Raw genomic sequence first — 25832 nt, forward strand, 5'->3', positions numbered from 1 at the left:
GGATAATAAGGATGTGTGGCTTAGCCAGGCCTCTTCAAGGTTGGGAAAATTCTTTTATTGCTTAAAATATCAACCAAAGACAGCCTTTATCAGGGATGTCAGCTTCATATAGTGATGGTGAGTGGCCTAAATTAAGAGAATGTAATTTGATTTCCCACAGTAGTGTTTTTATGAGCCCCTGGTCTTTCACAATGTGTTATTAAGAATACTGCTTGCAGACAAAAGACAATTGCTGTACAAAGTTGCTACCAAAGTTTGCCTGGCAATTAAAACCTGTGGGCTACAGCTGCTATGTTGTTTGGTTGGGGTTTTTTGTTTTTGTTTTATTTTAATTAATTTTGTAATAGGAGCTTGGCTGCAGTCTGGGGTAAAGAAACAATAAAACTTCATAGAGAATGATGAGCCATCATGTGATACAGTATTTCTGACTATCTACTGATAAAACAAACAAACAAACAAAAAAACCAAAAAAAAAACAAAAAACCAAAACCAAAAAACCACCAAAACCAAAAACCAAAGCAAATGATACTTTCCAATCTCCATCTCTAAGTAAAATGCTTCCAGTCTGTAGAGTGCTGTTCAGACCCTGGAGTGCAGATTTACAGATTCTATTGTTTTCATAATGATTTGTGTTTCTTGGTCCCTACACTGGGACTTGCACACACAGAAGGAACAACCACCAAGGCAGCAGTGCCTGTCAGGTTTTGTTTAATTTTTTAAGAACCACTGCAAATTTTGTAGGGAAGTTTAACATGGATCCTCCTCCCACCGAATCCCCAGAGGATTCACCATTTATTTCATCCTGAAAGGTAGTGTAGCTAGACGTCACTGCAGGACTAGAGTTGCTGGTTTGGGGAAATGAGAGCTGGGAAAAGGTAGGACTCAAGAGCTCATGAAAGAAAACTCCACAGGTATTAGTCCCCCACAAAAGCTGGGTGCAGCAGTGCTTGCACTGTCAAATCAGGTCAAATCTGAATGGACTTTAAATCTGTTCCTGAAGCTTTCATGTATTCCATGGCATGCTGCAGTGGTGTCTCTTATCTAGATTACAAAGTAAAAGCAAAGGAGGTTAGATTTTTGCTTTGCCCCTTTCTGTGTCACACAAAAAGGAAAAGACCCGTCCTTCAAAAATCTCCCCATATACCTGAGAATTACTTTCCTATCTGTTGATAGGGAAATATTATGTAGGCAGAAAGGTTTGCATGTGGTACAGAATATCCAAGACCAACCAGAACCTGCTATTTTACAGCTTTCTTCTGTTCTGCTCATAGAATTTCTTAAAGCTCACAGTATCAGAGTTGGTGTCAGTGAATTTTATCCTGTAAAATAAAGGTTGTCTTACTTACTTTCTACCTAGTAAATTCTAATTTTTATATTCTGACAGAAAATTGTGTTACATATCTTCGAGATAATTGTGTTTAGTCATTTCTATATTTTTAGAAAGCTTTAGTAAATTCTTTATTCAGAATCTAATTTATTGTGCACTGTTCTTTAATAGACCATTATGTCTCTATAGAATAAAAGTACTATCATAAAATATTTTCTAGCTAAAAATGAATCTGTTTGGTAATATTTTTTCAAGGACAACTCCAAATAACTTTGATTTTAAAAGAAGGCAAAACATCATTAAGTGACAAGTTGTCTGTGAAAAATGATTTGTCAAAACAGTGTTTAGTTAACTTGTACATACATTGGCTTGGGAGCTCAGCTTACATTTTTCACGTTAACAATATACTGTAATGGTTTAATGTACCATAACAGTTAAAATTAGCACATTAGTAGGGTTCTTTCTTCTGCAACAGCTTATCGTGATGATACAGAGCACCACACTGCATGGCTTGCTTGCACACATTTATTAAGGTGCTATGGAAAAGTCTTACAATTAAAACCTGGATAGCCTTGAAAACTAAGAAATGGAGTAGCTAGGGATTGATTTAAAATTTCAGTGAAACCAAGTTAATGAACTTGTGTTGATATGCACAGTCATGCTTGTCTTCTACCTGATTCAAATGCAGTGGCCGTGGGACCTCTCATAATATCTGAGGCAAATTGGTTCTCATTACAGCCAAAAAGGATGGAAAAGGAAATTGCATCTCAGGGGATTATTTGCTTTCATTTTGATTCTGTTTTCTTGTCTGCCCACATTACTGAGCTATCCATGTACTTTGAGAGTATATTGGAAATGAGCACCTCTTGGGTGGTTTTGTTTTCTTTCTTTTTTATCCATAAAATGTGACTGATTGCTAAAATGCGTATGGTCAGGTACCTGTGGCTGTGCATTTGTTAATAGAAGCACTGACTGCAGAGTTTGAAGAGTGAAGATCTTGATCAGTTGTGTGAGGGTCTTGGCAGCAATCCCTTTGCTGCTGTGTGTTGTTGATAGAAAATTGCTTAAAACATTGCAGTACAAGCAAATTTCTGCTCAATATGGGTGTTTCCACTATATCCTCACTTCTTCTTGAAAAGGAGCTGTCTGGAGAGGGGAAAGAAAGCTCTGCCACTTTTATTGGAGTTAATTAGTAGTTTTTGCCACAGAGAATCTTGGTATAATTAATAAAATTGCAAAATCATATTTCAAGTGTGAAAATCAGATTATTTCCAGAGGTTGACAGGATACATGAAAGAATTAATCCCACCAAACATAAAGACAGATATTTTGGTCTTGCCCTTTATATATAGGGAAAAATAAGGAGTCTCCTTGCTATTTCTGGTGTTCTTCAAATTTGCTTGATTTATAAATTAAAATTTTGTCTCCTTCCTGCTTTGTGTTGGTATAATTGGAAATGAGATTTGTGTGCAGTTTTGCCTTGCCCATTTTTAAATGTTCCAGTTTTGGGCCTGCATCTTCTGAGAACAGTTGTGGGAAAACAAATTAAACCTGGTGGGTACATGGAGAATTTCAGCTAAGCAAGGATTTGAATACTACAAGAATAAGCTAAATGCAAAAGTCTCATCATAGTTTCTACATTCACTAGATTATTGGTTTGGACAATTGAACTAGGCTAACTTTTCAACACCTAAATTGACACATTGATTCCAGTTGTTAAAGATAAATTTCACACTAAATACAAGTACTTTCTTTCATGCTTTGCATAGTCATCTACATGCTGATCTCACACTGAGATGGCCATTTGGTCTTCATTAAAGTAAAATACTTTCTGCACCTATCTGAGAGCTAACAATGTGGGAGCATTTGCCTGGGGTCTTCTGCCTTCCCCACACCCCCAACCTGGTTTCAGGCTGAAGGAGTGACAGGGACAAAAACATGTCATGCTTGTAACTTTTTTCCATCAGGTCACTAGATACATTGTCTGTTTGTTCTGACTTTAGGAAATGAAATCAACAACAATAAAAAAACTGCCAAAGGGATATTCTCAAAAAGTTACTTGTGTTAAAAGTTCCGCTGAAAATGAGTGCAGTGTCCAAACCTTTTCTATCTGACTAGTGACTAGAACTTTTAAATAATAAATGCCATAAAAGAATAATAAACTATTATTGCATAAAGAACCAAAAAGCTGCATATCAATTAGGAATTTGTATTCATGCTTTGCTTGATTCTTCATCAAGAATCACCCATTTACCAGTTTGGGCTGCTCTTATTGGGGACATCCTTTTTACGTGTGCTAAAGCAGAACAGCAGCAGAAGTACATAAACAGGGGTTTCTTCCCTTCTGCATACACATAAGAGATTAAGTTGGCTTTGTGTGAACAGGTCTGTACTACATGAATAATGTTAGTTTCTATAATTGCTAACATCTGGCTTTCCATAAATCTGTTAAATTACATGGAAACAGAATTAGATTTCAGTGTCATAAGTAAAGCAATTGAATGCAACTCTGTAGGCAATATGGCTTCATATTCATCTGTGAAATCCTTTTAATTTTGAACTGTGGAAGCTACCCTTCTAATCTGCACTGTTATTCTCCTACATCCTATACAGATTATAGTCAAGGAGCTCTTAATGTGGTAGGGAAGACAATATTGATGATTCTTGTTGAAACCACCAAAGGCAAAGTGAATACTTCATTTATACCTTTGTTTTCAACAAAAAAATACAAGTCAAAATCTATTGAAAGGAAAATGTGAGAATGTTTTAAGTTTTACAGTAGCTGTTTGGATATAATTCATTTGATACCTGTTCATTCATAGTTCTCTTTATGTCACTCTTCATGCTTTTTACATTCTGTAGTATTCTGGAACTTGTTAAACAATGAACTACAAGTTTTAGTTTCTCTTAGTGCTGCATCTTTTTCACCACCAGTAGTGAATATTTCAAGTACTCATTTATGGCTAAGTGGTGCACTAGAGCAACAATGTTTTTTTTCCTGGCAATTAAGACTTTCAGGACAGCAAAATTCATGATTTTGAAGCAAGTCTGAGTGATGAGCAATTGAATCATGCTGTCAGGCCACTTGGAACCTTTTGTGCAAAGGACTGGCAAAGTTAGCCCAGGAGTGAAGCCCTGTGAAGGCAGTGAAATTGCCTCCAGCTTCCCTTTGGATTATAAGCACAACAAGGAACAGTCATTTTCTGGCAGCCCAAAGCTTTGACTCAGTTGTGCAGACTGATTTTCGCATTTAATCAAATCCAAGGGCATGACCACACTTCCACTTGTTCCTGGAGTATTTGTGAATTGAAATCAGGAATTGTGCTATCCAGACCAGACTGAATTTAGTGATATGATTGTTGTAAAGAGTTTCCTTCAGCAGAATGAGAGAATTCTTAGTCTTTTTAGGATAGGACATGTTTAAGGTGATGAATCATGAACCTGTGCCACTTGTCCTAAAAGTAAGGCTACTGGACATCACATCCTACCTAAATTAGACTTTAGGTAACTTTTGTTTGTAAGTTCTTTTCACTTTATTGGTTTAGAGGGAAGTTAAAAGTACAGTTGGGTAATATGGAACAGTTAAAATTTCACCCTAGCAATAAGGTCACTTCAAATTATAGTAATTTCTGAATTTATCTAATGCTATTCTGGAACTATCATGACAGAAACCGTCACATACTTCTAAAGGATTTTTTTTCTACCCTTCCTTGCACTGTTGATTACAGTTTTCATTGTTCATGTTGGAACAAAGGAGACCTACCAGTTTACTGGTATTTCATCTGAACAGTTTGTCTATATATTGTTTAAGAAAAGTCCAAAGTTATTGTCTGAAAGAAACACCAATTTTTAACAATGTGCTTAAAAATCTAATAGCTTTCATTACAAGAAAAAAAAAACACTGCATGAACTCCCTAGATAAATTCATATTGCATAATTATATTTTACCCTCCAAGAGCAAATTTATTGGGATACTGTAATTCACTTTTCTCTGGTGTATAATCATTTTCTCTTGTCACCTGTTCTTTGTGTCATTGCTAAATCATACTGCATAGCTTTAAGACATTTTTTTTGTTGTTTATAAGGTGCCTCTGAGTTCGGCTTTTTTCCCCCTTTTTTTTTGCTCCGATTCACTTACACCTTCTGGCAATGGGAAAAGGATGCAACTGACTGCTTTTAGTATGGGAAATGTTGCTTGTGCTAGGAAATGATAAAGAATAATGCACTTCTATTTTGATGTAAAACCCAGAACAAAGAGTGGTCTAGTTAACAGAAAGTCACTCTTTTTGCTAGTTTCCAGTCACTGGGAAATGAATATGCACATTTTTCTGAAGGTTCAAATTTGTCACTGATAAATGGTTTCACTAAGGTACTTCAGACTCAGCATTTACAGCTCAGCCTGATGGAGATCATTAAGAATTCTTTGTGGAATCAAAGTAAACGCTGAAGAATAACCTAAAAATCATCAGTGCTTTAAGTCTACCAAGTAAATATGGCAGATAAAAAAAAGAATGCACCTTCATCCACCAACAAGGCAGAATAAGCAATAATTACTTAATTCAGAAATAAAACATACCCCGTGAATAATGTGCCCAAAGCTTTTGTAAATCTGCTGTTTTGCAGATATTGATGAGTGTGCCTTAAAGATCCACACCTGTTGGAATGATTCAGCCTGTGTGAACCTGGCAGGAGGGTTTGACTGCCTTTGTCCATCTGGGCCATCTTGCACTGGAGACTGTCCCCATGAAGGTGGCTTCAAGCGGAACGGGCAGGTGTGGACCCTGCGAGAGGACAGATGCTCCGTTTGCTCCTGCAAGGTGAGATCCAGCTGCCCTGGGGGTCAGGAATCCTTTAATTCTCTGGGCTCATGTCAGCTGCTACTGTTGGCAGAAATATTAGCCTAAGCCCAAAGCAAAAGGTAAGCTGTGCTGTGGACACTGAAGCTGGGATGGGGATATTCTTCTGGGAAGGCATTTATTTTCTTGATTTGCACAACCACACACTTATCTGAATAATGGCTAGCCCTGCTGAGCTTTTACCATGTCACCCTGTGGGCCAGAGCATTTCAGAGTGTGCCTTAAAGAGGGTCTTGCATTATCCTTTAATACAATGTGCAGGTTCCAGCATGCTTAATGGAAATGCTGAAAACTTATTTTAATTTCTCTTTCGTATGAATATGCATCTCTCAGCACTGTAGTCAGCCTACTTCCTGTTGGCTGTGTTTCCCTTTGCTTGGAATACATTTGAATTAACTTGGTGAGAAGAAAGATGGGAGCATGAGTCAAAGGTCAGAAGACCCAGCAGCAAGCACTTAATTTCCTCAAAGTGAAGAAGGGTGAAGCCCAGCTTTTTCCTTGGTTGCGTTGGCAGGTCTCCCACTTGAGCAGTGCAGCTTGTTTGGAGAAGCCAGGTCTGGTACTAGTGGAGGTACCTTAAAGAGGTAACATTTAGATCAGGGTGGGGGTTTTTTGTTGTTGGTTTGGTTTTTCTTTTCCCCTAGACATTACCCTTTTTAAAAAATTTTCTTCATATGGTAACCAAGTTAAAAGAACATTTGGCTCTGCTTTCTTGATTTTCACTAGTTAACAGAGGAATGTTCTCTTTGAAATCAGAAGAATTTTAGAAACACCCTAATCTGAGAAGTGGTTGGTCTTTTATGGTCACTTTGACCTGATTTGTTCATAGTATATTGCTCTGCTGTCCAAGGGCACATCAAAGCACTGTAGCCCATACATGAATTCAGGTAAAATTAGGTTTTGGCCTCTGTGAGAAGCTGAAGATGGAGCATGGGAATTGTCCTATCAGTCTCCATATCTCAATGTTTGGGAGCCAGAGAAGCAGAGGGGAAGAAAGGGAAGGAGATGTTTTGAAGTTGCAAGAAGCTGAAAGCCTCATTCTTTCTGTTTTGCAGTGGTGCAGCAGAAGGGAAAACTAAGACTTCAGAGTGAATACAACCTAAAAAGTACACTGCTGGTTTGGGCTCAGTAGGGAATATGTTCTTGTGAGTTGCTATGTTTTTTACTTCAAGTAGCCTCAAGCTCCCTAAAACTCCTCCTTTCAGAAACTGAAGTGTACAACTTCACTGAATACATAGCAAGCCTTTATGGTAATCTTGGGGAGCTGGCAGGCTTATGAAAGGATTTCCAGTCAGTAGACTAAGCAGTTTAATATATGTGGAGACATCTGGTCTGCCTTTGCAGAATTATAACTATTAGTATTCACATTTTCGATTGCTTGCAATTTGTGTTATTTACCATTTCTCATTGCATGTATATCTTACGTTGAATGTTCTCACTAGTATATGAAAATACAGAAATGATTAACTAGTACATAGTTTAAACTGAGCCTGACACTGTTGTTATGACTCTTACTGTCTTCCTCACTTCACTTTTTCCCTCTGTAAATTAACATCTGCATTTAATTTTATTCCAGTACCTGCCTCTTTCAGGAGTAAATTCTTGTCTACAGATTAAGGAAAACAGGAAGAGCTCCTTATATGTCACATCTCAGGCAGAATATAAAGTCTTCACTCAGTGTTTAAAGAAATACATTTTTATACATCTTGATAGCTTCCATTACACCAGACTACTCAAACCTCTCCCTTTCATGCAGTTGCATAGGACTGCCCCTGCTTGATCTTTTGCAGCCTGCTCTGTTTTCAGTGAGGAAAAGAGCAGAATATAACTAAACCATTCCTCATGCTACTTACTCAGACTTTGCAATGATCCTACTTGTTTTATCCAAAAAAAAAAAGGCTTTTGTTCTGCTATAGTTACTCTAGCAAAGGACAGGTGGATATATTCTGTGCATTGGCTGAAACACATAGTTACCACCTTTAAAATATTTTAACTTGCAATCTGGTACAAAGGAAATTAAATACATTAACCTTACTTAATGAACTTCAAAGCTATTTGTGAAGAAGAATACTATAGAATAGAGGAAATTATACTGCTTCATTTATATAATGAAGCAAAGTGTCATTACTGAAGCACAGGCTATTTCAGTGTTTCACTGGACCCAGTGTCTTCAAACCATTCTTGCTCATCTAAATGTACATAAAGTTTACAAAATCATGAATTCTCAAAACTATAAAGTAACGTTGTTCCTTTAGTACATTTGACATGTCTTGTATAGGCATCTTTCTGAGCTATTGTGGATTTAATAGACCATCACATTTAATGGTAGAATTTGGAGTGGGAAGCTATTGTGCTCTCATGAAAAAAGCAAAGCCTGGCTGTGCTGTCTGAGCTTTTGAGTCTGTCTTCTGGTTAAGGCAGCCCTCCCTTGCCTGTATTAAATTAGGCCTGGGAGATACAAGCAGCACTGGGAGCAGGGAGATCTGCAAAGCTGATGTGTGTTCCTGAGGATCAGAACCATTTGGTGGTTTGGTTTTTGCAGGGCCTGATCTCTTTCCAAACTGGCTTTGAGGCTCTGTGAAAACTTGGACCAGCCTTAACAGCTGTTCTCTTCTGTGTCAGTTTTTCCTTTGATAAGAACAATTTTTATGAGCATACCTCTGATGCTTTTGAAGAATGTAGAACTGATTCAGTCAGTAAGGTGGGAAGGAAGAGGTAGTAATAAGATGCTATACATTATTACTCACCTAAAGAAAATAAGGTTTTCTATATATAGTTTTCAATTTTTTATGTACTTCTCTGGGCTACTGCTGAGCTGCAAAGATGCATATGAGATACTGTAGCTTATGAGGCTTTGTGCCACTGCAGTATAGGGATAAAAATGTTTTTTGAAATGTACAGAGCTGATGAGGTTGTACACAAAACACAGGTACTTAGAGACTAAACAGAGTAGCAGTGTATTGTGATTACCAAAAGTTCTCTGGCAAAATCATCAGTATTTTTCAGTGTTCTGAAATATGGGAAGTAAAAGCAACATAGAACATGCTCAGGGAAACAGAATTACCAGCAGTGTCACCAGCCGAAAGGGGAATTTTGAAAACTGGTCTTGAAAGCTTAGAAACTGAATTGCATTTAAGCAGATGGGCTGTTGTTAGCCATTTTTATCAGCACAGAAGAGGAGAGAGACTGCCATGGTCAAGGTTCCCTGGGTTCCTGTCACAGCCTGGTGCTGGTCATCCTGACAGAACTGCTGGGCTAAGCTGGCTTTTGATGTGCAGCTGGACCTGTCTAAGGAAATGGGCTACTGCCATTCTTCCTTGCGTTTTACTCAGACTGCTGAGTAAGGAACTAAAGATTGTTTATCCCTCCTCCCACAGCTGAAGTGGCAATCTAGGCATTAGTACAGAATACTTGTCTTAGTTTGATACAACGCTGAACAAAGCTTGTAGAGTAATACGTGCCCTGCAGTTGCAAAAGTTCAGACCCTTGTTAACCTGGCATGTTTTCCTTTCTCATAATTTTGTGTTGTCTTCAGTTTTGCTTGTTAGGCATAAGAAATAATGATAATTATTTTTACAATAGCAAGGAGTATTCTAATCCATTCAAAACTATGATGAAATGCAGCAGTGATGCTGAACTGACATGGCATTGTGATTTCCTGATGCTAATTTTGTACATGTTGCATTGTGGACAAGACTGGCTTTGCTTTAAAATGGGAACAAAACCCTGGTTCCTCTACATCAGATCATAAGCAGTCACCTCCTATGCTACAAGGTGAGCAGCCTGTTCTAGTGGAAGGTGTCTCTGCCCATGGCAGGGGAGGTTAGAACAAGATGAGCTTTAGTGTCCCTTCCAACTCAAACTATTCTGTGATCCTTTCCTGTGCTTATGGCTGTTTTGTCTGCCTGTGGAAAAGACATCCTGGGCTGCACTCACTCTTATTAGAAATAAGGTTTTTTTAAGGATCAGAGGAAATAAATTCCATTGCATTGAAAGATGTTCCTATATTTGGTGGCAGTGAAATTTCCTTCCTTACATCAGATAATAGACTCAGAACAAAGTTCCCATGAGGCTAGGAAAAACTGAAATGAAATGAATGGAGTTGCTTTAGGAATTGTATAGTTGTGAGTCAAAGCAGAATATAGCTTTATCCAGGCCCTCTGTAATACATGCACTGAATTATAATGAATGATAAGTTCTTTTATCTTTGAGCTAGTGTAGTGTAAATCCAGATGTGGGACAGATACAGAGGTCAGAATAAAGAACAATTAGTGCTACTGTGGTTGTGCTATATTTTGCCCTGATTAAGGTAAAGGGATCACCTTTATTCAACTTATTTTCTTCACAGTGGTACATTCAGTCAAAATAGTGCTAAATAAATATTATATGCATTAGAGTGGCAGCTGCTTGAAGAGTTTGTTGATGTAGCCAATGAGATATGAAATTGCTTCACTGTATTTCACTGAGATACTGACTGCTTTTAAATTCAGTTGGCTGAAGACAGGAAAACAGTGTTGTCAGATTCAGACAGAATTGGATCCATGCACTGACAGAAAGTGGGATAGTACTGGTATTTGTTGTATTATGACGGGCAAGATCCACTCCTTATTGGCATGGAATACACTAAGAAATTAATATTTCCTGATAAACCAAAGATGTACACCCCCTGTGCCCTTACCTGGGCTGCTGTCTGGCAGTGTGTGGCTGATGTCAGGGCCATGTGTGCTCGCAGGATGGGAGGATTTTCTGCCGGAGGACAGCCTGTGACTGCAGGAACCCCAGCGCCGACCTCTTCTGCTGCCCGGAGTGTGACACCCGCGTCACCAGCCAGTGCCTCGACCAGACGGGGCACAGGCTCTACCGCAGCGGGGACAACTGGACCTACAGCTGCCAGCACTGCCGCTGCCTGGTATGAGCACTTTGGATAGCAGTAAGAATAGTAAGGATTATGGCTTTTAGCAAAACAGACTTGGAGGCAGGCTCATGGCTCTTTCTCCACCTGCTTTTCAGACTGGGGGTGATGATGACGCACTTAGAGAGCCCCAGGGAACTGACAGCTACACCAACAGTTTTTGTCTTACTGCTGAATAAGTCTTACTGCTAGTGAGAAAAATTGAAAACTTGACAAAAGCTTGGAAATCTCGACACTGGTATTAATTTTAGCATTAGTCTGCTTTTGAGAACTTTTATAAGGTTGTCTGATATTTAATGACATTTCAAAGCTTTTACACATGTGATGGAGTTGGTTGGAGAAGTTTCAGTTTTTAATTACATCTGGTGGGCTTGTGTTGTCAAAAGGAATAATAAATTTATTTATTTATTTGTTTGTTTGAATTCTGCAAATCTGGAAACATGGAGTGCCATTGCCACTGTATAAATTAGAAAAAAATTAACCAAATAAGGATAAAGAAGACTGAAATTACTAGAAAAACATACAGAATAATGATCACTTATTTCCTCATTAGACACTACAGTTTATTCCCTTTAAGCTTTAGGTTTTTTCTTAGATATGCTAATTAGTGCATCAATGAAGATCATTAAAATTATCAGTTTTCCATTTATAGCTGTCTGTATAACACAGTCTTTATATATGTTATAATCAAGAGGTGTCTGAGAATCAGGAAAGAAATTACATTCAAAGCTAAGTTACTGTCATGAGGTAATTATCCATAATGCACAGAGTAAGTATTGAGGTTGTGGCTTGCAGTTTCTTGCCTAATTTTATGATTGGGATAACATCCAAAGCTGTAAGACAGTGATGCCCTAAATTGGTGTTGTATGTAAGGTTCTGTGCAGTGTATTATGTTCTCAGCATCTGAAGTGTTTACAGAGCAGAACAGAGCAAATTATTGGAGACCTTTCCAATTTAAATTTAGACACACTGTGAAATACTGTGCAGAAGTGACCTGATGTTTTTGTCTTCTCCGTCTGTCTGTCTCTCTATCTGCTAAACTGTTTCAATTTTTTTTTCAAATAAAAATAAGAATAGAATTAAAAATAAATAAATGGTGGAATAAAATTAGTCAGTGGAACACAAATGGTATTGCTCTAATGATTCCTTTAGGGGCTGACATTAAAGTTGATATTGGCAGTTGCTGCTTAGATCGATGTTCAGTGCTTCTCCAACATACTAACCTACATCTATCTGCAGTGTTAATTTTCTTTTTAAAGGCTTGCTGTGATCCTGCAGAGATGTTTATGTGACCAGGAGTAGAAAGAGTGCATGAGTCTGCAAGGCAATCACAGCAAAAATTATAGTTTTTACAAAATATTAGTACGCAGTATTTAACCCTGCCTACAGAAGCCCCAAAGAACTCAAGTTCTCCTGCTACAATGATGAGTGTTGTTGTTTAGTCAGGAATCAACCAAATGATAATCTGCTACATTTAGGAAACTTCAGCAAGTATTCAAATATGTATTTGTGTGATCAACCAAACTGAGGTCTGAACCATTCAGTTTGTTGCAATTTTGGCAAAACAATGCTTTCTCATTCAAAAGGGTAAAAAGTTTCTTGTTGGTTCATAAATGGCAAGTACAATGACACTTGCTTCAATATTTATAGGAAGGAGAGGTGGATTGTTGGCCTCTTCAGTGCCCGACCCTGAACTGCGAGTACACAGCCATCTCAGAAGGAGAGTGCTGTCCTCACTGTGTCAGTGACCCCTGTCTGGCTGACAACATCACCTATGACATCAGGAAAACCTGTCCAGATGGTTATGGAATCACAAGGCTTAGCGGTGCTGTGTGGACAATGGTGGGATCTCCTTGTACAACCTGCAAATGCAAGGTACGGTGGGCCAGCTGCAATGGTTATGGAATGTATCTGGTAAAATTGGGGTCCATTTCTTCCACTGGAGGCTCACATTAAGATCTTGGGGAAGTAAATGAGACCTGAGAGCCAACAGAAAACCCATGTGTTTTCTGTCTGGCAGAGTATAAGCAAAACAATTCTCTCCTTGTTGAAAATGTTGAGCACAGATACATTACTATCCTGGTGAAACTTTCATTCTCTTGAAGTGCCCTTCAGGCATTCTCAGTATGAGTCAAGAGTAACATTTCAATAATTACCTAGTGTGGATGTTCATGAAAATGTGTATTACAGAGCTGGAAAGCTGAAGCAAAAACACTACCATAAAAGTTTCACCAGCAAATACACAAATTAAAAGGCATTGCAGCTCCGAGATAAAGGCACTCCCACAGTAGTGATGGGAAGGGAATGTCACAGTTTCTCTTCCCTGATCTCATCAAGATATATTTAATCCAATGGCTCTCATGCAGGAGTGCAGTCTATTTCCCTTTCTTTGTGCAGTGATGACCCCACTGTGCTAATATCAGAATTATGAAAATGTTTTGGGTTATATAAAATGTTCTTCTGTTCACTCTAGGAGAGAAAGCTATTGCCCCAGGGCTTTAAATTATTGAAGGTAGTGTTTCTGCCATTCTTTTGAGGTTCTAAATCCTTTAGAGTTGTGATGGATTAAAAAAAAAAAAAAAAAAAAAGCTCATTTAGTAGTTGCTGTACTTTTTTATTACATAAGATATCTTTATAAATGACTGTGTGTTAGAAAAGGATACTTAACAATGGATTAAATTCCAAAGCTGTATGGTGTTGATGTTTCCCTTATCCCCTCCATATCTGCCATGAACCAAGCACCTGACCTATCTACCTATCTTCTAATTTCAGACAAGCAGAAAGCTTCTCTGTGTGGATCACATCAAAATTCTCTCCCTTAACTTTTTGCATGAGAGAAAGATCCAATCAACTGTTGCCATTGCTGTGCTGTATTTTATTATGGGGACCACATCCAGGTTTCAAGTTCCTGTGGTAGTTCAGGCCAATTCAGTGCTGTTTGGCAAAGTTGGCCTCCTCAAAGAGCCACTGCTGGGAGCAATGCCAACACCCTGGGTGCTGGGGCAGGTGTTTTTAGGTGGTAATGTGTCAGGGATGCACCTATGTCTGCATGCCACCAGCCCTTTGCTCCCTGTGACCTGTTCTGCTTGTTTGTCCGTGCAGAATGGGAATGTCTGCTGCTCGGTGGATTTAGAGTGTCTCAACAATAACTGACCTGGGCAGACTGGACTGTGCCAAGGGAGGAAAACTGCTGGAGTTGACACCTGACGGAAGCTGTGTGCATTGGCATTTTATACAACAGACAATTAGCAAAGTCTCCGAACGAGGAAGATGTTTGGGAGTTGCCTTTGGGAGCTGTCACTATGCTCATCCTTGCTAGCCTTGCCCGGGTGACTTCCAGTACAGCATATAGAAATCAGTGGTTGCTACAAGTTTTCAGTGTTGTAAATTACACACCTTTCCTGTCAAGAAACTTGCAAATATGTTTAAATTATTTCATGGGTAAACTAATGCTGTATTTTTTGTTTTAATTTGTGTATTGACAACATTGATAGAATTCAGCTCTTCTTATTTTGAATCTAGATTTTACAAATAAGACAGCCTGTTGTGATTTTGTCCCATGATATCACATACTTGGTTCCAAGGTCCCTGTTAGATGTATTTATGAAAATATGTATGTATGTATGTACAGTCAGATTGCATAATACTTATATTTCACAGCTGTCCAACATTTTAAAGCATTCAAAGGTATGGACAGAATGAAAGTAATCAAAATAAGTCTGTCTTAAACTATAAAATTAAATGCCATAAACTGAATGAAATGGCAGAATAAGCACTTTCTTCTTCAAACATGCAGAGCAGCAACAAGACTTCTATGGTGAGAAATGGGACTAAAACCCCATCCCACTGCCAATTCAACACATATTCAAGAAGGAATCACCAGTCATTTGTATAATTCCTCTGGATTATACAGTGCTAAAACTGTCAGAGACCCTTAAGATTATATAGTTTAAGTTGGGTAGGTTAGAATTTGCTTGCATTTGTAACATCATTGATGAGTTCAGAATTTTTCCTCTTTTGTGTTTATGGTAATAATGATGTCTGTCATCCTGTTACTGCTGCCATAGTGACAAAGTGCAGAGGCACCTGTTCCAGCAACAGGAGGCCTTAATGCTTGGTAACTTCCATTGCCAACAGCTCAGAAATAGATTTTATCTTTTCATATTTTATAACATCCAAAAATACTTAATTTACTGTGTTGTTGAGGACCTAAGTTTAGACAGGAATTTAAATCAAGACTCTTAGCCCTATATGGAGGTTAGAGCTTAAATTCTCTTCAGCTAATGTCTGTTTTTTCAAGAGGCTAGAAAGTATTAGAACAAGAATATATTTCTATGGCGATGCATCTACAGCTTAAATGTCACATTTTTAATGTGCTGTTGTGTTTTGTTCTGCTCATTTGTGTAGTGTCTTTTTCTCTTTTTGTTTATTTAATTAAACACACTGAATATATGGAAAAGATTGCAGAAATAACTATAGTGGCTACAGTTTGAAAAGTACATTTGTGAGTTTTTCATAGTTTCATGAAGAAAATGTGAAACTAATCAATAAGAAAGAAATGTGAGTATACAGTGAAAATATTAGTTGTTAAACAAAGTACTATTACATTTATAAGGGGATAGTGGCAAAGAATATAAAATTACTTTCAGTCATTCAGATAACTTTATTCCATTTTTTTAACCAGGTTTTGTTTTAGTTAACAGCTTTGTGTGGTAAAGTTAAATTTATTTTCATAAAAGGCCCCATCATTTTCAGCTAATAATGAATTGACTCTATTTGCATTGCTCTGATGATTGTATAATAAGGGAAAGAGTTGTGTTTTATATGATACTTCAAGGATGTTTGTAAATCATAATGTCAGCTCATTTTGTATATCACATTGTAAAACCCAATGGTAATTCAGTTGGATAAGATACCCAGTGGGCTGAGGTATGAAGGGGAATGATTTAAAATCTGTGGGCATCTAAATAAACTCCTATGTACAGATTGCTTTCCCTTAGTTTTATTAGCAGGATTCTTAAACACTGATCAGTGTCCTTTCCAGCTTGAGCTCATGATGTTGCACAAAAGGAGGAAAAGTGTTTGCCCAGAGGTACAGCATCAGAGTGGTAAGAAATATGTCATTTATACTCAGGCAGAATCATATATTCCACTCTGTCATATTGAATTTCTGAAGCACTGTAAATGGATTAAAGACAGTGCAGTCTCTGAAAATCACTCTTCTCCCTTTTACCTTGTAGTAGTGAAGCCCTTTCCCAGGATGCTTCTGGAAGTTCCAGATCTTGTTAGGATCATATTTAACAGACCACAGTAGTGCACACTTCTCCACTGCAGACCAATTTTCTTCCAGAGCTCAAATGCAAATTAATTCAGTAAAACCCTTTCAGAGCATTTTATACAGCATTATGTGTCATTACCTCCAGAGTGATGCAGCTTGAATTGTTTACACAAAGTCAAAATATTGACACAGACATGTTTATGTTGCATTTTAAGCAGTTGCCCTGACTGTGATGAACTTTCCCTCATGAAGTAATTTGATCAATAGTCACATCACATGTACCTTCAGAGTACTCAGAAGCCCCAACCCCAGCTCAAAGAGCACATTATGAAGGAAAACTTAATTCCCTGTGTCCTATGTGACCAAGGTAAGTAAGAACTTTCAAAACTCCTTTTTTGATGAAATTCCCTATTTCCTGTAAAGATACGGGCACCAAAATGAAAATGCTGAAAAAACCCCAATGTTTATTATAATAATTTGAGAAATTTTTCCTCTTTGTTTGTGAGATGGACACTGTCTCCACTCAGGAGAATGTATATATTTTATACAGTGCATATTTGTAGTGTAGTATTAACTTGAGCAGGACTACCACTAACTTCTGTGAAAGGAAGCTTGCTACTAATTAAGGGAATTGGTCAAAGCTCTGGCTATAGACAATTGGAATTTTCTAGCTGTTTCTGTTTATTTATCCTGTGAAAGAGTATTTCCTCTGTAACCCTTCTGATGACAAAAATAAGTCAATGAGTGACAAACAGAAAATGAAAATTCCAGCTCTGGCAAAATGTCTTTGTCCTCCCCCTTTTGGTAGAAACCTCAGCCTAGGTTCTCTAAACCAGAACCTGCTGTTATATCTTATGAGGACAGTGAGTTCTCAGCTCTGCATCTGTATGTTTGCAAACTCATCACCTGAGTTAAAGCAAGTGCAAATATTCCTTTAAAGTGGTCCGTAGAGTCATGGACCACTCTGAACCATTTCTGACCATGATGGTCACTAGGAAAGGCCAAAGCTGAATTATTCCCCACAAATGCTGAATAGTATCAGCCTAACTCACAGGAATGTGTGTGAGATTTATTAGTGCCTTTGTGTTGCCTCAGAGACCTAAATAACAACTGTCTTCCAGTAATGTATCTTCCCCCAAGAGCTGTCAGTGAGTTTTAAGGTATAACTGTGTACAAGATTTAATTAATAGCATCTTTTCAGTCAGATTGCAATGACAACCAAAATATCATCTTTTTTTTTTTCCCTGTGACAGACAATGATGTTTTACAAAACAAAAGGTAAAATGTCAGGAGTGATTACACAAATGTAGAGTAGATTTTAGCAGAATTAAATCATAACTCCTACGAGCAATATGGGAATGTCTCACATCTAATGGTACTTACATAGTCATCATTAATGAGGGGTTTTTAAAAGGGCCCCATGATACAGTTTGATGTAAAATTTTAAGTGAGTGTTGTGATAAGACATAATTGTTTGAGGAACATATTCTGCCAGCGGAAAAATGTGCCTGCCAACAAGCTCCTCTTCTTCTTAAGGTACATCTTTGGAGCTCATTGAAATTTAAATTGGTGTGAGGAAGATTCATGGTAGTATAAATTAAAAAAATAAAAAGAAATTTAAAAGATCCAGTCTGGGGTGTCTGAATGCTTCATATCCAATTCTTCTCTGGTAGAAGTTAATGGCAGAAGTCAGCAATAATTCTGACTCAGCTGTCGTTGACCTCAGAGGTGTTACCGAGCTGCTGGTATTGCATGTAATCTGCAAATTACTTGCAGATGCTAACAGGATTAATTTTTGCTAGCTGCCAGTGGATAGTCCCCCTGGCATAGGTTTAGGTGTATGTGAGAAGGATGTGTATCAATAAGCTGATAAAAAGGGTCAAATTCAGTGTTTTTTTTTTAAATAAAACCATCATTAGGAGCTTGTCAGTACATGGATACATGATGCCAAAAATAATGCCCAGTGGAAAAAAAACCCCACAAGCAAACAAACAACATAAAATAAGATTCCCAAACCCACATATCTGTCATTTAAGTTTTTTTGAAGCTACTTCTACTTTGCAGTATGAGGGGTGCACTGAATTTTGATGGGTGGATTTCTCACTGGGAGCCAAATCTTTGCTTCAGCAGCGCCTTACACTTGAATTTTTTATTTCCTAAATTTGTACATGAGATTGTTTTATTTGTTTGATTGAAATTGAGTGGTTTGGGGAAGTAAGCCTTATTGTGTTCTCTTTGACACAGCAGTAGCTGCCACAGGATCTGGACTGATCCAGGCTTCTTTCTTGTATGTGCCTCTACCCTTGTGGGAAAAAACCCCTTTGGGAAAGGGCCCAGGGTGCCCTGGCCAGGGCACTGGGGTTCAGGTGCTGCTGTGGTTACAGCCACTGGTTCTGCAGGGCTGGCCACTTCTGTAGTAGATACACAACCCCGCTGATGGTGGGGTTTGCTTGTCCTTCTCTCTTCTGTAACTTCTTTCAAATGACTCCTCGTGTCATCCCTACACATTTACCTATCCCAGAGCTCCTTATTATTGAGTGCCTGGTGCTTATTCATGTAGATCCACTTTAGTGAGGAAAGGCTTAGAGGTTCTGCAGCAGATCACACCATCACTCAAACACAACGCAGAGACCAAGGTCCTTTCATGAATTTAAACCAGAGCTGAAAGTTCCTGTCTTCTAATAATGCAGTTGATTGATTGCTGTTTGATTAACTCTAAATCTACTTTTCCTCGAGCAAGAATTGGAAATGTACTTGATGTAATCCAGTCCTTCTTTGCACTGGTTTTGACGGATTCCCTTTGGCAGTATTAAATATGCAGATTTGTTTTCCTACCTGAGTATTATGCAAGATATTCATCCAGGTAATAGATTGTGTGTGTTTTGCTACTGCTGTGTCTCTAGACTCAAAATAGGAAATCCTTACTTAATGTCTATGAAATTAAAATCAGAGAATCACCAAACTATGTTCAGGTAAGCACTGATTTTGATGATAAACTTACCTGTTAAGGTAAGGGTTAGAGAAAACCAAATATGTATTTTAAAGTACCTATGCAGCTGGAGATGTGGTTTTTCAACCTGAACACAGTTTTGTCCATTTACTCACATTTGTATTAAATAGTTAGCTGATTAGTACACACATTAGCCATACAAATTTAATTTATGATTTGCAGGGTAGAATAATTTGAGAACTGCTAAATGAAGTCATCTCTTGTGCAGGTTTTCATACAAAAATAATATTAGAAACTGCTACCAGCACTTTCTCAAAATCAGAAGGAAATATCTTTTCTATGGTTTGGGCAATGCACTTTTGCTGTATTTTTCTGTCTTTCTACTGTTACAGCATTGAAAGCCTTTGGAGAGTCTAGGCTGCTGAGACTCAACCCATGAGCTCCCACTGCCTGCAGAGGCGTGGTGGGAGGAGGGGGTGCCATGGGTGGGATGTGGTGGCTGCTGGGAGCAGCACTGTGGCAGCAATTGTGTGTCCGTCCTTCTTCATGGGTGAAACAGAGCACAGCAACAAGCTTGATTCCTCTGCATCTTCCCAACTAAAATCAGGGAACATCTGTTTGGAAGGTGTCTTCTGGTGGTGCCTTAAAAATGCCAGAAATGCCAGGGATTACTTGCTTTTCCTAGTGTTTTGTCCAGCAGTGGTTAAGGATGAGTTTCCCAGGGCTGGATGATAAGTAAGTGTGTAGCAAAGCAGTTCTTTTCTCAGTGGGCTAATTAGTAATGTCAGCAGGTAGTGCTCAATTGTCTTTTGAATTTGGAAGTATTTTAGTTCTACTTATAACAAAAAGTGATTGTTCCTTTCTTTGCAGTTTATTCTCTGCTTTCCTTGATTATTTTGCTGATCTCTCAGGCTGTCCCATCACTGCAGTCTTACAGCCTGAACACGGACTGAGCAGCTAATGTGAGGACTAAGCAAAGGAAATACTTGTTTTGATGCCTCTAGTAAAAGGAAATTTGGAACCGTAACTGTCTTTTTTCATTTAAATTCACTTTGTTTTATAGTACCTACAGCTAGAATTAATGCATCATCTGGGCCTCAGTCTCAAAAAAACCTGTTTTTTATTATTAAAGGACGGCAGACCAAACGAGTTACCTTCCTTTCAGGCATCCTTTTTTTAAATGGTATCTTGCTTAAGCATTTACTGTCTTAGGGAACAATTTGAAAGAGTGACTCCAGACTGTCCCTGAGAATGGTCTGTTCCATGACCTTTTTGCCTGGAGTTCTCAGAACTGGCTCAGAAGTATCCAAAAATTCATTTTGTAAACCAAGAACACAGTTGTATCTGAAGACAAGTTGACAGCCTGGTAGAAGGGAGGACAGATGAGCCTGAGAGCAGACTCACATCAATCCTTAGCAAAGCCTCAGGCATCACCAGGAAGTATTTTGGGATGTGCAGGATGGTGTAAATCACAATTGTTGTGATTTGCACTTCTGTATGCCTGTGGAGTTCAGGGGAGTTAAGCTGAAGGTTTCCTATGTGTAAGTATTGCTCAGCATGAAAGTTCAAAGCTATTTCTCTTCCTGAATTAGAGCATTCTTGTAAGATAGATGGGATTATGGTGTGCACATATATATCCTCTACAATTGGGGAAAAAAGAAATTATCCCAGATGACTTTTTCACCTCTGAGTAGCCATCTCATTCTAAGTCAATTGTCAATGTTTGAGATACTATTTATAGAGGAGCTTTTCTAGTGTGAGTAATACTATTTCAAGTGAAAATAGATGGATGTCATCTATTTCAGATAAGTTTATCCAGTGCAAGGATAGCAATGAGAAATGTCAGTCCTACATGTTCAAAAATTATACCCTAGCTGTGCTAAAATTAAGGAAAATGTGTGTGTGTGTGTGTGTGTGTGTGTGTGTGTGTGTGTTAAAAAAATGTACATTTTTCAGTGATTCAGGATTGTCAGTGCTGAGCTTAGATTATTCTTGTCAGTAAGACTGAGCTGATGCCTTAAGAAGGCTGACCCAGAACCAAGGCTAGACAGAGCTAAAGAATAAAGTAGGGATTTATTTAAAGGCACCTTGGGCAGTACAAGAGCCTGGCCAGGGCTACACCCCAGATGAACCAAAACTGTCACAAAATACCCAAACTGCTCACGGGGTCTCTCACTTTTATAAGTTCTGGTCCATTAGTATATTGGAGTTAATTGTCCAATTAGAGCTTCAGATTATAAAGTCCCATCCTTCTTGTATTCTTCCTTCAGTCCACGTTGTTGATGCTCTTGGGCCTGAAACTTGTATCGGTTGTCCTTTGTCCCCAGCTAGGACAGGAATTGTTTTATCCAGCTGCTCTGTGCAGAGAGCTCACCATCCCCTGAGATGAAGCCCAGAGCTACACAATAAAGCAGCACAGAATCTGAAAAATAGGAAAGCTAAACCATAAGGCACCACTGCCCCAGCAGGCAGGCCCAGCACTGTGAGGGGATAGCTGGGGGAGCAAGCTGCTGTACGTGACTCATTGCACAGGGACATCATGGCAGGGCAAGGCGCATGGATTTAAATTAAAAGAGGAGAGATTTATATTAGATGTTAGGAAGAAATTATTTATTCAAGGCACTGGAGCAGCTTGCACAGAGAAACTGTGGCTGCCCCATCCCTGGAAGTGTTTAGGGCCAGGTTGGGTGGGGCTTTAGGTGACCTGGCCAAGTAGGTGGCATCCCTGGTCCCTTTCAACCCGAATGAGCCTTTCTATGATATCTCTGAGGATTTCTTTGGTGTTTGCCTCTCCCTTCATGTCAGCAGAATAGCTGAAGAGAGCTTGGGTTCCAGGGGTGGGCTGAACTGGGGGAACCCAGCTGTCCCCCAGGCAGGCAGTGTTTGTGCCACTTAAGGAGGATCCATTGCTGGTCTAAAATATTAATATTTCTGGTCCAGGCCAAGATCAGTGTGTATCTGAGCCTTCAGTGAAAATAATGGGCTAGAGATACCTAACTCATTTTATGGAAGTTTGAGAGCTTTTGGGAGGCAGGTGATGCTGAAGATCAGTCTGTGTTTGGAAAGAAGTGGTGCTTGTACTGACCTACTTTCCTGGCAGTGTTTTTGCCCTGAATTTATGCCAAAAGGTGCCATAAACCTGGTGCCAACCAGCTCTGGTGCCTAACTATAAGCAGGGGAAAAAAGAACCTGTGAGGACCCTGGCCCCAGCATGCAGGAATGACATATAAGGACATGTAATGACATATAAGGAAGACACCCTAAAGAGAGACACTAAGTCTTTAGCACTGAGCAAAGAAATACACAAGGGTGTACATTTAGTGATTTTAGTTCATAATGGGAATGCCATAGTGTAGGAGCAGTGTCAAATTTGTAGCACTAGCTCTAATGCAGAAAAACTACCCATCTAGCAGTCGTGTCATGAAGTCGTGGTGGGGTCTAACTGCACCATGGTCTATCATTACAGTGCATGCAGACAAACTTTTATGCAGTAAATTCATCCTACCCAAAATTTATCTTTCAACAAGTGTAATTAAAATGAAATAAACTGATTAGGAAAGCAGTAAATTTAAACATGTGTGATGTGGGACTGACCTGTGTGATTATCAGGTTGTACTTTAAAACAGATAAAATGCTTTGTGATAGCTTAAAAATAAGGAGAGGGTTAGATGCTTCAATGAAGCCTCTCAGTTCAGAGGTGGTAAAAAATGGCAGCTTTTACAATAGCAGAATTGTAAAAAGATCCTTGTTAATGAAATTTTCTATGTATATGGGGTGATGTTTGGCAATCAAGGCAAAAGAAATCAATAAGTCAAAGCTTGCAAATGGAAGAGAGAGAACCAAAAGGAAAAATAAAGCAGTATTCCAAGTAAGCAGGAACTTCTGAATGAGATTTCTGCATTTTTTATGACATGAGAGTACTGCCTATAGCAAAAATAAATGGTTTATTAATTTCAGGCTGGCACCAAATGCAAAGAAGAGGTAGCAGTTCAGGAAGTAGAAAGCCATTATCAAGTGTGTAATGGAACAACACTGAGTTATCTAGGTTATAAACATTCCTTTGGCTTTCTGCATGAGAGAAAAGTGGAGCTGAAATCAAGTAAATAAAACTAATATTACTTAATGTTGAAAATATGATGTCATTGGGCAGTTTAAATTAGAAAAGGAGCATGCAAGAGAAACATATGGGTGGAAGAGCCAGGTGATACCAACACAGGCAATGATGCTTTTAGCAAAGACAAATGAATTTGTGAAGTTGGTGACACTAAATGTGGAAGTGATTTATAGGAAAGGCTCCTAAGCCAAGGAAGCAAAGAAAATGAGTCCAAAGGAGTCAATATACCAAAATACAATTAGATTTTTTAAAATTTGTCTTTAGAATGTGGACACACAAGATTGGAAACTACTTCCACCTTTTGATTTTATTTAGAAAAGAACCTGACCCTGGCCACTGGGAGAATGTCCAAGAGCAGGAATGTGGGTCCTGGAGCTGTGAGTGCCCCATGAGAGTGGGGCTGTGCCAGGGCAGGGGCCCAGGAAGGCAGAGCAGACGGCCAGCAGCATGGCATTTCCTGGCTGGAGCTGTAAAGACGAGATTTATTGTAGAAGCAAAGGACTGTGTGTAACTCAGTGAGGAAACCAATGACTCTAGTGGCAGCTTAAAAGGCCTGGAGGCCTGGAGCTTTGTGAACTGCTTGCCTTTCTCGCGCCACATCCCCACTGTCATCCCCATGAATGTAGAATGTTTCCTGAACTCTATGGGATGCATGGGGCTGTACAATGACAGCATAGTTCTTCCCAAGTTGTTCTCAGATGTTAGATAGTTAATGAACCTGTACATTAAAAGAGTGCTGAGGTCTCTAGTTGTTTAGTGAAGAGCAGTAAGCACCTTTGAGGGCCTCTGCAGGGAATCCTGGGTGCATGAATTGAGGCACACAGGCGAGCTGACACCTCTGGGCAGAGCTGAGCAGAGCAGGAGCTCTTTGGAGGGAGGTTGGAGCACGCTGCTGTCAGCCTCCCATCTTGAGCCTGCTCCAGTTTTGTGATAAATGGTAATGAAATTGCCATGTAGGATCTAATAACATAATAGACCATATAATCACAAACTCTGAGTTTGAAAGGTAAACAAAATACTCTTCTGGCAAGGGTGTAACAGGGAGTTACAATTTATCCCTCTCTGCAGAATCTCTGTATAAACCAACCATTCCACTTATTTAATGGTGAGGCGATTAGAAAGTTTTTGATACAACATTATCTTTAGACACTATAAAGTAAATCGTTTGTTAGTATGGCAGTAAAGGCTTTGCTGCAGCTGAGCATGCTTTGCAATGATAGAAGCAGATGGTTTACAAAGTTACAGAATAAGAACTGATTATCAATTTGCTATCCTCTAACAACATCAATGTTGAGTGGTAATGTACTGTACTACTTGTTACTGAGTAAATAGCTATTTTTATATTACTTGCTTTCCTGCAAATTGGCTACTACCAGGAAAAGTCAAATGTATGGCTGTCTAATATCCTGAAGCAGTAAACAAATTGCTCAGTGGGAACATCAGTGAAGCACTGAATAATATTTGCTGATATTTATAATTTCTATCTCTGTCAAAAAACTCCAAAAGTTCACAATTCTCCTAATACCAGAGGTAGTCAGAGTCCTTTTGCTTTACCATTTACTTTTGATACATAATAGGAAAATAATGAATATGTTCTATGTTAGCAGAACATGAAATCACAGGATTTTTAGCAAACAGCGTACAATGAAATATTATCTTTATTGTTTTCTTTTCGCTTCAAGAAAAGAAAATTCTAGAAGGTTAAAAATGCAGCTAAAAGCAGGAGCAATATTATAATTCAATGTGACTATGTAGTGTGTATGAGTAACCATACAATAAATATTTTGCCTTTTATATTCTAGTAGTTTTTAATAGCTTTCCCCAGTTCACGCTGGGGAAAGGGAGGCCATTGTATCATGACAAGGTGGTTGTAACTCAAGCTGTTGTTCCTTGAAGAAAACAGACTTCTTACAGGTCAGTGATGCACACCTGCCATGATTTATGCACCCAGAGTGTGGCAGCCATGGGAGCTCTAATAGGTTTTTCACTGTCAATTTAATTCAGTTTTTGATCATTGCCTGTTTGGCAGGTTAGACTGTTAAACTTGCCCGATGCTGATGCAGCCTGGGAGTTGTTGCAGGGCGTTGCCCCATTCCTGGAGGCTGCAGTGTGCTCCATGGCCAGAGGGCTGCTGAGTGGTGCAGTTCCAGAGCCAGAGAACTGGCCTGGCAGTGCCTGTGCCAGCTTCCCCCACAGGGCACCCCCAGAGTAGCTCCTGTGCCTGACAGGGACATGGCTTGTTCTGCCTGGTACAGGCAATGTGAAGGTTAATGAGGCATTGAGTAAATAGTGGGGAGAAGAGAAAAAAACTGGGGTGGCTAAAGAAGAAAGGATCTGTTTTTTCTTGATATTAATCCAGAGTGAGGACCAGGGTTTACAGCTAGCTCAGGAAGGC

General features: G+C 38.9%; 1 protein-coding gene across 3 annotated transcripts in view; it reads left to right on the forward strand.

Annotated features, from left to right (window-relative positions):
- The window catches only part of NELL1 (neural EGFL like 1), a 277445-nt gene extending 261364 nt beyond the window's left edge, over positions 1-16081 (forward strand). For all 3 annotated transcript variants that reach the window (XM_039725136.1, XM_039725137.1, XM_039725138.1), the window contains 4 exons: positions 5951-6144; positions 10916-11092; positions 12746-12970; positions 14198-16081. In XM_039725136.1, the coding sequence (XP_039581070.1) occupies positions 5951-6144; positions 10916-11092; positions 12746-12970; positions 14198-14248 (647 nt within the window). In that variant the 3' untranslated portion in view covers positions 14249-16081. The remainder of the gene's footprint in view (positions 1-5950; positions 6145-10915; positions 11093-12745; positions 12971-14197) is intronic.
- Positions 16082-25832: the final 9751 nt, after the last annotated feature.

The sequence above is a fragment of the Passer montanus genome, unplaced genomic scaffold (assembly GCF_014805655.1).
Source record: "Passer montanus isolate IOZ18808 unplaced genomic scaffold, ASM1480565v1 scaffold54, whole genome shotgun sequence".
NCBI classification, from domain to species: domain Eukaryota; kingdom Metazoa; phylum Chordata; class Aves; order Passeriformes; family Passeridae; genus Passer; species Passer montanus.